The 18,373-nt window shown below is 31.6% G+C and overlaps 1 protein-coding gene across 1 annotated transcript in view; it reads right to left on the bottom strand.

The window, feature by feature from the left end:
• Positions 1-294: 294 nt before the first annotated feature.
• GBE1 (1,4-alpha-glucan branching enzyme 1) overlaps positions 295-18,373 on the bottom strand; it is a 252,721-nt gene continuing 234,642 nt past the window's right edge. The window contains exons 15-16 of the mRNA XM_081301178.1: positions 8,731-8,848; positions 295-1,011 (exon numbers count right to left, since the gene is read on the bottom strand). Coding sequence (XP_081157304.1) covers positions 955-1,011; positions 8,731-8,848 — 175 coding nt within the window. The 3' untranslated portion in view covers positions 295-954. The remainder of the gene's footprint in view (positions 1,012-8,730; positions 8,849-18,373) is intronic.

The raw sequence follows: 18,373 nt of genomic DNA, 5'->3' as shown, positions 1-18,373 counted from the left end.
ACAACTATTTAAGAGAGGAGCAGTTTCATAAAGGAGTATTCCACTGACTTGAGAAGTTAATTTAGTTTCTAAAAGTGCTCATGTTTACAGCTGAAAAGTAGCTTAGATATTGGGACTAGTTAAATTTTAAGTTACAAAAATGTTTTATAAAGAAAGAAAAATTGTTTGCTTACCATACCAAGATGCACATGTGAATGAATCAGTGAGGAAGAAATCAGAGTTGAAATAAAGAATGTTAATATTCATTCCAAATCATTCGTTATAATAATACAGTAAAATGAACACTAGTGAAGGCAATCTTGCAAATTTATTTTTATTGATCAAAAGGAAAAGACGTTTGCTGAAATAATACAATTGCCATTTTAGGTATTCAGAAAGACTATCAGCATCTACCAAAATACTATGTGAACAGGAGATCACAAGATAAAATTTAATGCAATACAAGGCATGAGTAAGTTGATAGGTAAGGTTCTTACATTATCTTTGATATAATTCTTAATTTTATATTATCACTACATATTATTACAATATTTATTAATGCAATTTGTAAAAGCAGAGAAACAAACTTAGTACCTCATAATTTAGGCCAATAGATATTAGAACAAATAAGGCCACCAAATATCCATCTGTATACATTCAATAGAAATAACTATACATAATGAATAGTTCAAATTTGAAATCAGAAAGGATCACATAAATGGATGCAAAGTGTAACATTTTTAATACATGATTTCTAGCTGCTCAACGGGCTTGGAAATTTGGATCCTTAAAATTTGAAATACACTCCCTCGCCTATTGTTTTCAAGTTGTATATACATATTGGTATATACAATAATTTCAATCTGATTTGGCTAAACAAACTGTATTTTGAAAAACTTATACATTATATATTCTGTGACAGAAGAAACAAACAAAGCTCACATATGCATGCGGTGGAGCTGAAATCAGGCCTCTTCAGTTAGGCAGATCCACATTCTGAAGGATGAGGGCCACTCGGCTTGGAATGTACACCTAAGTCAACAGAATCATGTCAGTACAATTGAAAGAATGTTGAAATGCCGTCGTTATATCAGAGTGACATATACATAATACAGTCTCACATTTGACTAAATTTACAGTTATTTTAAAACTCTAATAGGTCTCTAAAGGCTTAATTTCACAGTTTAAACAGTTTTGACAGCAATGTAAGACTATTTTAAACCAATGGCCACTAGAGGGCTCCATATTATTTAAAAAGTCCAAGGTTCACACTCAAATGACATAAATGACACTCTTATTGCCATGTTTAGGCATTATTAAGTGGTGAATGAAGGCTGACCTGCAGGTCACAATGTTACTCTATCCAGATAAATAAATGCAATATACAAAGCATTGTTTTGCATCAAGATAATTTAATTTATAAACTCACCGTTTTTAGGTCTTTTAAATTTAAGACAAAAACTGAAATGTAACACAAGGGATCCCAAATGCATTTTGGCCCCTCATTAATTTAACCAAGTAAGAACTTTTCATTATACTTGAAAAAGAATGCATGTATTTTCCATTCCATGCATAGGGCTGACTCAGCTCCTTCCCTATATCTGCCTTTTCAGCTCATCTCATGTGCACCTTTCCCCTTCATCTGCTGAGCTCCAGCCAAGGGATCCTTTCAGTTCCTTTAACATGCCAAACTCCTCCCTTCTTCTGAATTTTTGTCTATAATGTGCCATCTGCTCCAAACACTCTTGTCCTTGTTTGTTCCTTTCTCTCTTAGATCTTTAAAAATCCCAGCTCCATGAACAGGCTTTCTCGACAATCCTAGACATGATAGATTGTCTATTTTCAATCATAGCACCATTTTGTTTTTTTCTAAACCATTAACACAATTTTGTGATTTTTTTTCAAGTCGATTTAAAAGGCAGAGACCATATGGCTTTTAATTTCTCACACTAAGTAGTTGCCATTGGACAAAGTAGTTGGCAATAATGGTTGAATAAAAGAATATATAATGAATAAGAAAACAATAGTAGATCAATGTGCGTGTATTTCTAAGATATTTTCTGGTGTACCTACAGATGATTTAAGTTTTATAAAATTTAGAAGTGATTTGAACTCTTTGGGTGCTTATCTATGTGTTATCCTTTATGTAACAACATTTAACTATTAACAAAGTAAACAGTAAAAGCATTACAGGTTGTCATCACTGTGACAATCTCTATTTCTCAGTTTGCTAACATTTTACCATAGTCACTTTATCTTTAAATAAAACATTAACTGATGAATAAAAAATCTAAAAAGTCTTTTGGAATTTAGGACAAGAATAAAAGATGCAAAGCAAAAAAAAAAAAAATTAAAAAATGAAAGAACGGAAGAGTTCATTTGCCTTGGATAAGACTTGTATGTCCAATGCATCTGAACTCTGCAAATGAACACAATGTTTTCTCCTAAGGTTTTTGCAGTGAAGAACTCTTACAACATTAAAAATGAAACGAAACAAAACAAACAAACAAATAAAAAACCCAACTCAGATATACCAACAGAAATGGTTATTTTTGAAGATCAAAGATTAAGGCAGTTTTAAAATGATGACATTTAAAGAAAATTACATTAAAAATGTAATGGTTAGAGAAGAGCTAATTTAATCTTCAATTAAAAGTAACAGTGATTTGAAAATGGTATTTGAGAAAAATGGTATTTGTGCACAAATGCTAACAGTCACTGTGCAGCTCAATGTCTCACAGTCTGATTTGCAATCAAATATTTCCAAAAATGTTAATATTATATCTGTAGACATTAAGTGTGGGGAAACCAATGCCACTTACCCATTGTATTCAATATCTTATAACTTTTAAACTAACTGCTAATGTCATCCCTTCTCTGCAGTATTTGTTCTTTGACTATGATACATAAGATGTTACAAGGTTGTTTCAACAAAGGGAAAGTCAAGGTATGGATGATCAAAACAGGACTATCCAGGATGATCCAGTCTAAAGAATGGCATATTTACACAATCAAGCTCTGACAAAAGCAACACAGACAAAAGCAAAGGAGAAATTAAATAATTCAAGAGGCTGATTCAAACCATTCCTTCCTCAAGCCACCAAAATTGGCAAAAACTTGGACAGTGATGTACCTTTATTCTGGGCAAACTTATAAGGGGATTTTCCATGAATGTATTAAGGGGTCTAATCTATGTATTTAGGTTGAAGGTTCATGATTATTGGGTTTAACTAATTGGTAGGACAATGGGTAATAATCAGAATGGTTGTGAATTATTCTGGCATGAGCACTTAAGTTCAATACTGATCTAAACTTCTCCATAGTGCCAGAAAATGGACACAAAAATTTCTGCTGTCTATATTATAAATGTTTCTTTGATAAAATACGGTCCCACAATGCTGGTAAAAGGACTCTGATAAGTCCATGTTTCCTGATAAAGTTGCAAGGAAACACATTAATCAGGCCTAGGGAAGATGGTGATATGTCTTTCTTAGTGTATGGCACAGTGATATATCAGAACAAGTACAGTCAAGCTCCTCCTTAAATCCTATGTACTTATGGTACCTACTGTTTGATTCATAATCTCATAATGATTTTATTAGTGCAATATAAATAAAAACTAGATACTGAAAACTCACGAGCAGTCCAGCTCTCTTTGGAACTTGTGATATTTTAGCCAGCTCAAATTTAAGAGTAAAAAAAAATGCCATAAGAAATTTAAGTTTGCAATATGTGTACTACATTTTATTTCTTGGCATTTAGTGGTTTAAAAATGTTCCAAGAACTCTCATTAAAAAATATTGGTCATTTAATGTAAGGAGCTTTATGATGCCAATTCCAGCCATACTTAGAGACCTTTTAATGCTATCTGCTCAAAACCTTCAGTTGATAATTATATAATATCATTAACAGGAATATTGTGTAATTATATTTTTTTCACTGCAGTGTTAATTACCAGAATGTGTTTATGTTGCTCTAGAGCCTTTGTGGCATAAACAACATGAAAGAATTTCCTCAAGCAAGTAATTTTTCTTAACTACGCCTATTTATGGAATTTTGAGTTATCTTCTTTATTAAGGTTCTTAGTATGTAAATCAACTTTTTTAGAGGTTAGGAAATGACTACCAATTATACTAAAGGACTAAAGATAATCAGAGCTAATCCTTAAAATGAGACAATTACAAATTTCAACAATTTAGGGTGCTGAATATTTAGGGCTAAATACTGGCTATATAAACCTCATTTTATAATTTTAACTAGAAATTTTGACACACATATAAAGAGGAAAGAAACATGAACAAATATTTAAGTATATTAAATTTAAATAAATATATTAAGTATATTAAATATAAACAATTTTTAATACTAATACACATATATAGAGATCTAATACACATTTAAAGAGATCATTTAATATGCATGTTACAGTAATACATATTGGTTAACATATCTACTATTAGTCTTTCAGCATTAAATATTTTGTAGTGAGGATCACAGGAAGAACAAAGAGAATGTAATACATGGCTATGAGTTTCATTTTCACAGTTATATTCATAGTCAACTTGTCTAAAGGAAGCAGAATAGTAGTATAATAATTCACTTATTGAGAGTCAAATGCATATTAATCAATCCCATTATTTTGACTAATTTAATGACTTACTTATTACAGTAACCATTACTACAGCTAAGAAAGTAACTGATCATACCGTGATCTATTTAGTTATTCATCCATGCAAAGTGTTATTTTTCTCTAGGATCATAATTGAGTTGCAAGAATTAATTATACGAGTTTTAAAACACAGTGTCAAACATTTGCAAAGGCAAAATTTTAAAATGGAAAAGTTTAATACCATAAAATTTCATCTTTAAATTTTCTTAGAAATTGTTAAATTTATCAATAATCAATACCATGTTCATATATAATGATAGTAGGATGAAAACATTCAATGGAAAACACATCATACCTTTTAATAGTCTGCAGCTTTGCTTTAAAACTTTGCAAATAATTTTGAAAAATAAAATTAACATTTAAAGTAACTTCAGTTATCACATCCATGCTTAGTTCATAAATTATTTTCTAAATGAAAATAAATTTTATTTTAATTCACTATTTTGTATCAGGGCTAGGAGAAAATTGATAATAATAATTATTTCTATATATAAATGAATATTATCACATCTAATTTAGAAACATAAGAAAAAGTAAATGCTGAGAATTGAAAATTTTTCAGTTAGAAAAACTAAAGTTTTCATAATTTTGGATATAGCCAAAGTCATATTCCAAATACATTGTTTTCAATAATTAAAACTGAAGAACAATGAAAGATACATCTATGCCAAACCACCCATTTAAACTACAAGTCTATTATGAATCCCCAAATTTAGAATGAAAATAAACAAATCTACTTCTTATTGTTAAGTAGCCTAACTGGCAAAGTAATTAATGTAAAACCTATTGCTTTATTCACATTTTTATCACTGAGACTACTTCAGAAATGTAAATAAATTTAATTCATTTAGGTCTCAATAATCTATTTTCTTTATTTATGCCATGGAATTTGAATTGGTGAACCAGAGAAGAAAAAGGAAGCCTCACACTCATAGAGTTTAATGTATAAGTTCCTATATCAGGAAGCAAAGGATAGAGAAATGATTATGCTCAAATGGAGTTTTCCATGATTGCCAGTAGAGCAGAATGGAAAAGTTCTACCTTACCACTTTTTAGCATTTGAGAGGTACTTTGACCTTAGCAAATACATTTCAACAGTAGTACATATGCAGTTATCCCCTGGCTTCATGGTTTCAACTGACAGAGCACAAAAGTGATGGTAGGGTGGTACCTGCTGATGCTGCAGCACATGAGGTTATTTTAAGATTCCTTCAAGCTCTGTTTGTTGCTATCTTTGAAAACAGATCTGACACTTATTCAGTAGATCCTTTGGATTATTGAGCTTGTAAATTAAGCTTTAGCAAATGCTGTGTACTAGTGATGATGGGCAGAAATTTCATGAAAGAAGAAAAAGTTCTATTTTATCCTTGATTCCTGCCTTTATTATAGGAATGTGGGAGACAGGTGTGATCTCACTGGTGGTAGTATGTAACCCACAGCACTTTGGGTAGTGTTCAAGCAACTTGATTGGGTTCTAGAGCATATAAATCAGTCTAATAAGGAGTTCCATTATAAAATGCATTCCTATAGTACATTTGTTCAGGGGGTTCAATTATAATGAGACATTATTATAGTATATTTGTTCACATGATTCTTTTTTCTTTGGCTCTTTGAAGAATAACTGGCAAGAAGGAAGTCTTTTCTTCTAAGATTTTCTGTATTTTGTTGATCTATGAGGGCTTATTTAAATGAGCAATTCTGAAGCACCTGTAGTCACTGAAAACAAGATGTGCTGCTGGGAGGACAGGACTAACTCTTATCTCACTAATGGAGTTGGATTAGAAGTCATTTATAAGCAGTGGTTAAGCTCTTTTCTATTTTTTATGTACTTGAGTTTCTTATTCCTCTACATATTATTGAGACTTAGGATCCATACTCTGTTCTACCTGCTAATTTAGAACTGCATATTCCATGTTTGCAAGATCAATTCAATTAGTGCTTGAAAAGTAATCTGACTGATGCTGCCTGTGGTTAGTTGAGTTGCTTTAATTATGACAGAATATTTTGCTTCTACAAAATCAAAGGATGCCAAGATATCTTTTGCCCAACCACAATGTTTGTGGGCCCTCATCTAAGATCATAATTTCCCTAACGTTAAGAGAAGGTATTAATTACATGTTCACAAATCACTTGGTATATGGACATGTTTAAAATATCAAAATGATTGTTGAATAGCCATAAAAACAATGATTTTTAAATGCATGTGCAGTAACATTTCAGTTTCTAGAAAGATTTTCCCAGGTAGTGAATTTACACTGCCTAAAAATCTTCTGTAGGGAGGACAGTATTTTTTAATCCCCATTTTGCAAATGAGGGAAACTGAGGTGCAAAAGTTTAATTACTTAAGTTCTCAAATTCTTCTAGTAAATGGCAGGCAGGCTACTGGATCTCCAGTCTTTGCCATAACATTTTGTGATGTTCCTCTATGGCACAAGGCCCCTTTCCATAAAGGAAATTTGTTGGGACACAAGAATATTTAGGAAGATGGCTACACAAGCATTTGTCTAAATATTTCAAACCCTCTTCAGTGTAGTTCAGTTGGTTAATGTTCAGTTTTATTGTAATTGGTTTCTGTTTCTCCATGATTCCTCTTTGTGAGCTGAATTTTCTTTTCTAACTCTTCACCCTTTAGGTCATTTTAGAGCTGTATGGTAATTTTCATATTCACTTCTAAAACTATTTTTATCAATCTTTTTTTACCTGTCAAAACCGAATGTTCTAATGAACTATAATACTTTTTTGAGCTCTCTTAATAACACACATGTACCTTTCTCTGTACATATCTAAGACTATATCAGTGTCATTACCAGCACATACAACAACACAATTCACATACACACATACTTTAGAGCAATATCTAAATCTCCTGTGGCCTCTGCACTTTCCTCTAGCCTATCCAACAACTCAATTTTATCAGATTGAGTTATCTTGTCACATAACTCCTGATGTCATGATGTCATGACTATGAAGCATATATTAATCTACTAACTCCCATGGTGAAGAAAAGATGCAAGTCTGGAATAGACAGATGGAGTTGGGAAGAGGGAGAGGGAGAAGGAAAGGGGGAGGGGTGGGAGGGAAAGGGAAAGAGGGAGAGAGGGAGAGAGGGAGAGAGGGAGAGAGGGAGAGAGGGAGAGAGGGAGAGAGGGAGGGAGAGAGAGAGGGAGGGAGGGAGAGAGAGAGAGAGAGAGAGAGAGAGAGAGAGAGAGACATATGACCAGTTGGAAAAAGAAAAAAAGACAGTATAATATAGATGTGATCTTGAGCCTACAATAAGGCTATTAATTAAATAAAGAATTCCTCCAAATCTAAAAAGTTGCTAAATTCTTCATCTTTAAAAGTAACACTATGAAGTAAAAATAAGATATTATATAAAGCTTTCCTCAGTAATATAAGGAAATCAGAGAATTTATAACTAGAATGAACTCAAGTCTTCTATTTACTATATGAAACACAGTATTACTAAATGAAATATAATATCTAATTGATTCCTTTAGGGTATTTTAATTTAAAAGGCAATAGTATAGAAATCTTAATGTACAATAATACAGAGAAAGCAAGAACAAAAAGAAATGAAATTGTTGCATAAAAAATAAAAATACAGGGGCTGGAGTTGTGGCTCAGTGGTAGAGCACTTGCCTAGACTGTGTGAGGCACTGGGTTTGATCCCTGGCACTACATAAAAATAAACAAATAAAATAATTAAAGGTATTGCATCCATCTACAACTAAAAAAATTAAAAATATTTCATTCCCTTTAAAAAATAATAAAAATATAGCATAGCCCTCCAAAATATTCATATTTTAAAAATGTAAATATTGTCATCCTCTCATTTCTTGAGAAATGTTTAATCCCACTAATACTCCAATTTCCCCAGCTGTCCCCAAATTTCCTTTACTGTAAGACTGTCCAAATCCCAAATGCATTTTATCTGGTTTTCAAGGACAGTGCCCTTTTCCTACCTCTTTTTTTGTTAATATTTAAAGAATTATTTTTTTGAACAAAGTATCACTATAAAAATAAAGGACTAAAACAGAATTAAACTCAAAAAGATTGAAAATATCATTACGAGCTTTACTTACCAAAAGAGAATAGTGACGTCCATTGTGTTCTAAAGGCTCAGAAAAGAAATCAGTATTGTGGTCCAGTCTCTGGTGTCCTCCATATTCTGCTGCATCTGAATCTAGCACAATTTTGAATGTTCATCTCTTAAGGAATTCACAACAGTTTAGAAGTTGAAGGAGATATAAAATATGTTCTGAGAGAGCAATTTAGAAGTGAATATTCTGATACTGTTAAAATCATGATTGGTCTTATGTATTCATTTCTTGTCCAATATTGTAGAGATTCTCATGTCTGAAAGGGACTATATAGCCCATGTAGTTAACATACCCATGAAAACCTTGTTATAATTCTATCACAGCTCATCTAGTGATCATCCAGCCTGGAACTGAATATCCCTATTAATAGTGAATCTTCTTTGCCTTAAAGCAACTCATTCTACTTGTTAAGAGATTCTTTTCCATATTGTATAGAAATTTAATTCCCTGGGATTATTTATACCTGCAAAAGCTATAAATAATAACTTTAGTATACAGTGACCTTTGAAATATTCAGTAATATCTATGTTAGTTCCATCTGTTCTTTGAATATATTACAAATTACATATTACCTTTAACCCTAGAACTTTTGATCATTCCTTATTTGATAGGGTTTTTTATTCCTTCCCCATCTCTGAATCCAGTTTGGTTTTCTAGTCTCAGATTATCACTGTGAGGAACACATAATTGAGCAAAGTGGACATGCATGGCCTGAACAGTGAAGTCCTTGTTATGAACAGCACACTTCTATTAATGTAGCATGACCCAGTAAATGTACCATGTCACAGGTGAATTCATTGGCAATCATGTGATCTGCTATAATTTAACATCTAATTTCTCATAGTGAATTGTTAATCATGTACCCATTATTTACAATAAAATACATAAATAATACTGTATCATGCATATATATACACAAATATATATATGTATATGTATATGTATGTATATATATATATCTCATTACTTAGAAATCTTAAGTGTCTTCTAGCCTAAGGAGAGATACAGACAGGTTTAAATGCTTCCGCCTTCCACCTGGTTTATAAATTTTTTATCTTGGAAATGTTCATATATTTTCATGACAGCAAAATTATTATAATAGTCTGAGTAATGAACAATGACCCATCATTTTCATCTTTTCCAAACCTCTGGGTCAGAGATGCAGAGGGATACACCACAGAAAGGAACTTTTGCTGGAAGTAGTGGTTTCCATCTTAGTCAATCCAGATCAGCCTGCTCTGATTCAAACTGAAGATGATCATCTGATTATCAATGTGTTTAAACAGAAGAATGAAGCCAGGTGCAGTGGCAGAAGAATCACTAGTTCAAAGCCAGCCTAAGCAACTCAGCCAGACCCTGTCTCTAAGATAATGAATACAAAAAATGGTGAGATATGAATGGTGAAAATAAATAACTGGAAACAAAGTAAACAAATGAAACATTGTGTAATGTGTAGATCCATCAAAATAAAAGTTTAGCTTTTACCCATCCTTCTAGTTCACTAAATACTTGGGTTAATTTTCAAAACACAAAATACAGTTTAGAGATATGTCCTAGAAAACTTTTTTCTTAAAAGTATTGCATAAAAGTTATTAATTAATAAATTACTGGTTAATGACAGATTTTTTGGTTGTAATGGCGAAATATGGAAAGTATATCTTCAAAAGAAGTTCTCAACCTATGGATTAAGAATCACTACTTGGTAGTTATGTGTTATTATAAAGTTCCCACTCAGTGAGTTAGGTTATTATAAGAGACATAAAAACTACATATGCATTGGAGATTGTCTGAAGACTAAATAAATTATGTTGTTACACACATTTGCTATTAGGGTTTGAAAACTAGTCATCTTTGTATCTTTTTTTTTTTTTTTGAGAATTTTAGTATTTATTCTTTAGTTTTCGGTGGATACAACATCTTTGTTTGTATGTGGTGCCGAGGATCGAACCCAGGCCGTACGCATGCCAGGTCAGCGCGCTACTGCTTGAGCCACATCCCCAGCCCTCATCTTTGTATCTTGCACAGTGCTTTTTACATTTCATGTACTTGGCAAATGAATGAGGGAAGAAAAATAATTTATTCTACTTTCTTAATATAAAAATTAATATATGTGATTTGTCACATATTTTTGATAATTAAACTGATAATTTGTTAAAATAGCTGCAAAATTAATAAGTTTTTACTCATATTTTTTCAAAGGATACTGAAAAAATAATCATTACTTAAGGATCTATTTCTTTTTGACACCGAAAAGGATTATCATTTTGAAAATGGTTACAATTTACTCTCTCTATATATACACACAATTTATAGCTACAAAGAAAAATGCTATGAAAACCCTAAAGTTTCAAACATCAATTTAGACATATTTTTCTGATCTATAATTTAAAGAAAAAATTTTGCTGCCTACTTTTGGAATCACCAGTCCTATGTTCATATGACTCAGGAAAATAATGGCTTCCTTTAGAAAATGCTACCCTTAAATTCAGAAATTTCAACAAAATAAAATACTAGATTAAATATAATAGTTGGGAAAGAGCTTTATAGTTATGAATTTACAAAATTTCTTTTTAGGGACAATGCTTAGAATTAGAACAAATGATTGTAAAGAGCTTATCTGAGCAACTAACTTTTTTGTTTTTCATGTCCTCTTACCCCAGTATTTTGTCACACCACATGAGTGTGTACATATGAGCATACATAAACAAACATATACCCATTAATGGAATCCACACAGCCTCAAGATGCCTATTTATCCCATTTCCACTAAAGAATATACATATAAAAACAAAACTCAGAGATAATTTCTGTTATCTCAAACTACTTTCTTAATATGGTTTCTAATAACATAGCATATAGAACTGTTAGCAGGACACCTCAACAGATTGTCATTGTCCATAGCTACCTCCCTATACCTAGTATAATTCCTTCTCATAAATGGTTCTCCATAAATTCTTGAAAGTGATATTTAGGATGAGCACCCTGACTCTTCAAGAAAGGTCAAGTCATATATATTAATTTTTATATTAAGAAGGTAGAATAAATTATCTTTCTTCCCTCAATCAATTGCCAAGTACATAAAATGTACAAGACACTGTGCGAGATACAAAGATGACTAAGAGATGGTCTTAGTTAACATGCAATTAATAACCTGTAAGGGAAGTATTATTAGGCATACAATGAATGTCTGAAGTAGAGCAAACACAGGTATGCAGTGAAAGAGAGAATGGAGGAGAAAAGGCAGGACTAGCAGCTGGTACATAAACAGTTTTGAAGGTTGGACTAGGCTGAGAATACTTACTTTGTTAGTTTAAGTATAATGATGTTGAATATTCTTCAGAAAGGATATGGAAATCAGGAAAATTAACTCACAGGTACAGGCAAAGTAAAAAGAAGAGGAGAAAGGCTAAATTAGGGAAACTAGAAATCCAAACAGTCCAAGGATAACAAGTATGGCTGAAGTATGATAGAGAATGTGGAGAGACATAAAAAGACCAAGATTTTGTGTCTCAGGAACAGTACTCAAAAGTAAGAAAACTGATATTCAATATAATGAAAGAAGTGGGAGAAAGAACAGATTTGCCCAATGACAGTCAACTGGTTAAGTGGTATAGCTGGGATGTACACATAAGTCAAATGGAGATCTGATTAACTGACTTCCTATAAGCTACCTTCTCTATATGCTACCTGTTTTATGTCAAGAATCAGGCCCACTGTTTTCTTATGGAATTTCTTATTTAATTCTAAAGTTGAACTTCTCAGCATAAAACAGGCCAAAATGAATATCACCTGAGAAAAACAGGGAAATGAGATAACATAATATTCACCTAAATTGTTAATGGAATCAAATTTAAAAGATTGGCATTCTAACATTACTTATGGAGTTGGGTTATCTGAGGTTTACCACAATTGTTTTATATCCATTCATTATTCATTGGGTTCATTTGATCATTTAAATTGGTAAATATAAAGTATTGAACCAAAAACTTTTCCTTACACATTTTGGAAAAATACTGTGGGAAAAGAATGCTAATTTTTTTAATAGAAACTTATCTTTGATTTGAAAAAAGAAGATCAAATAGGCCCCTATCAATCTGGATAGCTTTTTAAAATATTATGATTTCTTAAATTTAAGACCTTCCTAAGTATTTGATATATCTACCAACAGGTTGAAGTAGATAAGAAATTTTAATCATTATTTTATAATCTATGTCCTTAAATTTGAACTAAGGAAGAGCCATGTTCTGAAGGAGGGCTGTACTAATAAGATTAAAGAACAGTGAAGGCATGAAGACTCTCAAATTCAATGGCTCTTCAAATACTTCAAACTGCTGTGTTTGCTGAGTCACTTGATAAAGTGTCTGTGCGAAGTATAAGGATTTTGATGTAAGAAGTACTATCATTTATATCATTCTGCACTAAACTCACTTTATTTCCACTGATGAAGCTCAGAAAATTTACTGCAAGGTACGACCCCTGGAGTTTCAAACTGAGTGACAGAGAGGGCCTCTCCAGTGACAAGATGAAGATAAAGATAGAAAAGTTGGTAGCTTATCATATATCTTCAAATCTAACATATCACCAATTTTAAGAAGAATTGTTTTCTCTGTCACCAAAAAGACAAAAATATATCACTACTGTGCCAATCATTGCAAGAAACATCCAAATTGAAGACACACTAAAATGTGAAAAGATATAAAAATAATTTGTTAAATTATATTCTATCTAGTTCTTTATCCAATCCTCAACTACACAATAACTTTTGGGTACTGAGTGATTTCAGGAGACAGAAGTATACCAAAAGAAGAAAACAACATAGTCGATGTTCTAAGGACTGTTCTAATTGAAGTAACAGAACAAACATCTGGTGGAGTATGAGCAGGTCCTGGGAAGCAAAGAGAATTCTGTGATTTTAACTGGTTGAAGATAAATTTCCAGCACAGAGACTGTCACCATATTCTACCATAGTCTTTCCCTTTTTATGTTTCATGAGTTGAATTTTATTTATTGCCAACCACAATCCATAAAACCTAAGGTTATAGCTAAATAACATCTCAAACAGACTTCTCCCTTTATTTTACAAATACAGTTAAATTGTGCTTAGTTTATTGTCTTGAATCACAAAGAGGACAATAAACCACAACTTTTGTTTTTATTTTATTTTTTGGATACTGGCAATTGAATTCAGGGGCACTCGAAAACTGAGCCACATCCCCAGCCTTATTTTATATTTTATTTAGAGACAGAGTCTCACTGAGTTGCTTAGTGCCTCACTGTTGCTGAGGCTGTCTTTGAACTCTAGATCTTCCTGCCTCAGCCTCCCAATCACTGTGATTACAGGCGTGCACCACTGCACCTTGCCAAACCACATCTGTTAGTTACTTTCCTTAGTCTTTCTCCACATGCAGGAGTGTCAAAGATGTGTGATATGTTGAAGTATACATTATAAATGCATGTGTCTATTAGTGTGAGGAAGGGGTGCTTGTGTGCGTGTATATGAGAAGATTAGCCTATGGAACTGATTTAGGCATTCCTATCTGTATTTCTGTGATTCAGAGAGCACACTGAACTGAAAGCTCATCACTGGAAATGAAAGTTTTAATATTTTAGTTATTTTCCAAAACTATTTATGATAATTTAACATTTATAATTATATTACTTTTGATGGAAAATATCTGTTTAGTGTTTGTCTCCCAGACTTTAGTGTTTAAAACCTCCTCAATAGTATATTATTCATTTAAAGGTTAAAAAGAAAATAACATGAAAATAAACAGAATATCTATTAGTGAGTACATTCAAAGTATGTTTTAAAATGTAATAAATGTCAAATGTAACTTCTCTTTAAGGGATAATTTTCAAAAAATTCTTATTAGTTCACATTAAAATTTTAGTATCCTTGAAAAAGCAACATCTCCATGCATGAGCTACATATACATTCAAGTTTGTGAACACTGTCTTCATTAAAAGTTTAAATGACAACCACACATTTTAATTAAGTACGAAACAGAAGCATATTCCTATTATAGGCTTGGATATGCTTGTTTCATCAACAAAAGATTTCCAATTTTAGACTACAAACTAAACTCCAATCCCTGTAAGTTTGATGCCTTAGCTATATTATTTTAGAAACTGTACAATGCAGAATAGTAATAAAACAATCTCAAAGGATGAGGGCTCAAATGTCATTATCTACTATGTTAATTAACGGATTGCTATGCTTTTTAGAAATGCATTTTCATGCAAATTATTAGTTTATTCTTAGGCATGCTTAATGACACACATCAGTAAATAGCAAATCAAATGATAATATAAAATACCAAGTACTACATATTTCTTTGTGCAAATAGGAAAATTATTCTAAATACTTTACAGAATATTTCTGACTAACTTACTAATAAAAGGAACTTTTTTTTAAGCTTAGAAGATTATAACTTTAAAGACACCGAATAAATAGGAAACTCAGCAAAGAAGAAAATATTTTAAAAGTGTCATATTTCTACCCTAGCCCCACCCCAAAGTTTCAACTTTGCTTATTCTATTAAGGACTATTCAAAGAGCTTATAAATTCAATTACCTAATAAAGCAAGAACAATTATTTGGAACTTCAAAGGAAAAAATAACAGATTTTTATTCACCTTTTAACCACATACTTTGTTACCAAAATGAGTTTCTGTGATGTAGACTCAACATTTTAAAAAAATACATTATGCTTTTGAGCTCAAAATGATTTTTATTTAGGCTATAAAGAAACACTTCCCCTCAAACTAACTCTAAGACAGCCTGCCAACATGTCAAATGTGATATATTTAAATGGAAAAGATAATTAGAAACTAAAAATTGTATAAAAAATAAGGACAACTATAAGCAGTAAGCAACCATCATCTGAGCCATTTCAAGTAAACAACTGGCACAGGAAATAGCCCCCTGAAACACTAAAACATCATGGGAGCAACTGTGAGCTTTGGGATTGAACAACTGTACTTTAGTCCCAGTTCTGACAATTATCAATTGTGTCTCTGAGCAAGTTACTTAACTTCCTTGAGGTTCAATTTGTCCTCTGAAAATAAGGCCATATATCAGAGGGCTGTCAAGTAATCTACATTGAGTATTTAATACAGTATATAGTGTTGAGGAAGATGCTCAAATTATTAGCTGCTGTGGCAATTATTATTATTACAAGCCCTAGACTACTTAAAGTGCTATCTTAAGAAATGAAAAAAGTGGGTCTATTTATCTTCAACTTACTTTTTATACTCAACTTGGTTTCTTCTTCCTTTATGATCTTTATTTCTATTTCCTCTCCTCATGTCTTTGTTCTCAGTGGAATCTAAGACTTTCCCCATTGTTTTAAAATTTTTACATTAATGTTTAATCACACAGTGCATAGAACCCTTTGAGGACTAGATACTTTTTGAAGTTTTTTAAAATGGAAAGTGCTTCTTAAACTTCTGAGACACATTTGGGTTTTTTTGGGGGGGTGGTGGTGGTGGTGAAACTTACTCTCTTATTCTATCTACACTAACTAAAAATAAATATTCCCCACACATTCTTCTATATGCTCTGATTTTTTATCATTATCAACTTCTAACATACTATATATTTATTGTATTTTTTCTTTATTTTTAAAATATAATCTCTATATGGGATTTCTTTTATTTTCCCCTGACACCTAGGATCTAGATAAGTACTTTACTTATTTGTTAGCATATCTTCTTTTCATTATTTTCCTCTTGCAGTCTTTCATTGCATTTTGATTTTTAATCATAATAATTTTAATACTAATTTAATAGTACTCCAATCATCAAGGACCAACCTTGAATTTTTTTCCCTTGGTGTTAACATTTTTGGATCTGTACAAATATACCTTCTAACACAACCCTCTTTCTTTATCTGTAGAGTTTAATTTGGACATTTCAAAAGACTTTATATTCTTTATAAATAGATTTATAATGGAATATGTATAATGGAAAAGATAACCTTCTTTTGGATAACTCACAATAGTTAAACAAATGCATGTCAGTTTGAAGCAATTAATTCTCAATTTAATAACTGATTTGTATGAGTCTTAGAGATAGACATTTTACATAATTCTTAGTTGACATGGACAAATGATTACAAGTTTATTAAAGACAGCACATACTCGAAGACCTTCATTATCAACTTGACTGGTTAGCTTTCTCTATACAAATAATTAAAGTTCAACATAGAATATCAAAGTGGCTTGTCAAAATCATGCATCTAATAATTAGCCAAGATCAGAATAGGCACTTTGTTATATTATTTTCTACCATTATCTGCCAGTTAAAGACTGTAAAGTGTATAAACATGATGAGACTTAAAATTATTTTAGCTGTGGTAACATAAACATCCTTTTCCTTCATTATTAGAAAAAATACATAGTTAATGTATATTCCTTTTTAAAATTTTAGCTTTTAAGACTAAATATAATATCATAGGATAGATCTTACTCAATGCTTTGGAAAGCTCAATGAGCAAAGGCTGATAGGTTGCCATGAGAAACTGTCAAGCCAAGCTTGTAGGCATGTCCACACAGGCATCACCCCAGTCACTCCTGAGAACCTTTGGGAACAAAGTTAATAACTACATACAATTATTGGGAGCAAAAAGATTCAAAATAAACATTTCTCCATTTGCATTTACAGAAAGTAAGAGTACTTTAGGTAGATACACATACTCTTGTGAATGCTAATAAAATATTTTACAGGAGTATAATAAATATAGAAATTTAAAATTAAAACAACCATTTTAATTTTATTACATGAAAATAACAAAAGATAACAAAAAGGAAGAATAAAGGTGTGAAGTTTCTTCTGTGAAGTGCCCATTTGTATCATAAAATGAAATAAACATATTTTAGCTATGATAGTTGGAGATAATTAACATAATTCAAATGAAGCAAAAAATCTGGCAAGTTTTGTAACATGCCAGAATATTTAGATTTATTAACTTACCCATAGTTATTTTACAAACATGAGTGTTATTCAGACCATCCAATTATCATTAAATTTCAAAATGATAAGACTCGTATGGTCCTGAGAGTTTAATCAAATATAGGAGGATGATTCTATATATCTTCTAGAAGTCATCTAAGGCAGCCAGCAAACAAAACATTACCAGGAATAAATTTTCTACATTCAATATTTCTAAGGTGAAAAATATATATAAATATAATTAAATGTCCCTAACATATCTAAGGATGTGTTTACTGCATGGGGCCAAAACAAATTAAAGCTCCTATAACAGACAAATATACTAGTAATATACAGTGTGCATATCATAACTCCACTGCTCAAGAAAGAACATGAGAAATGACTTATAAAAAGAAGTGGTGAAACCAGAACTCTTATCTTTTACCTATTGTCTGCTACATGAGAAATTTAACCTCAAAATTCTTTTATCCTCTAATATCCTAAGTGCCTATCTTAACACTTCCTCAATCAGTTCCTGAGGCTCAAACTTACTCAAGTTAAAAAAAAAAAAAGTGATTATACTCTTAAAGTGAGTATTGCTATTTAAAACTATCCCACTTATTCCAAGTATTTTATTCTCTTTGATGCTTCTGTAAATGAAATTATTTTCTTAAGCTCTATTTTCTTTGGGGGGG

The sequence above is a fragment of the Spermophilus citellus genome (assembly GCF_964194105.1).
Source record: "Spermophilus citellus genome assembly, chromosome: 7".
NCBI lineage: Eukaryota > Metazoa > Chordata > Mammalia > Rodentia > Sciuridae > Spermophilus > Spermophilus citellus.
The sequence above is the reverse complement of the archived record's forward strand: the minus strand, read 5'-3'. Positions and strand labels throughout refer to the sequence as shown.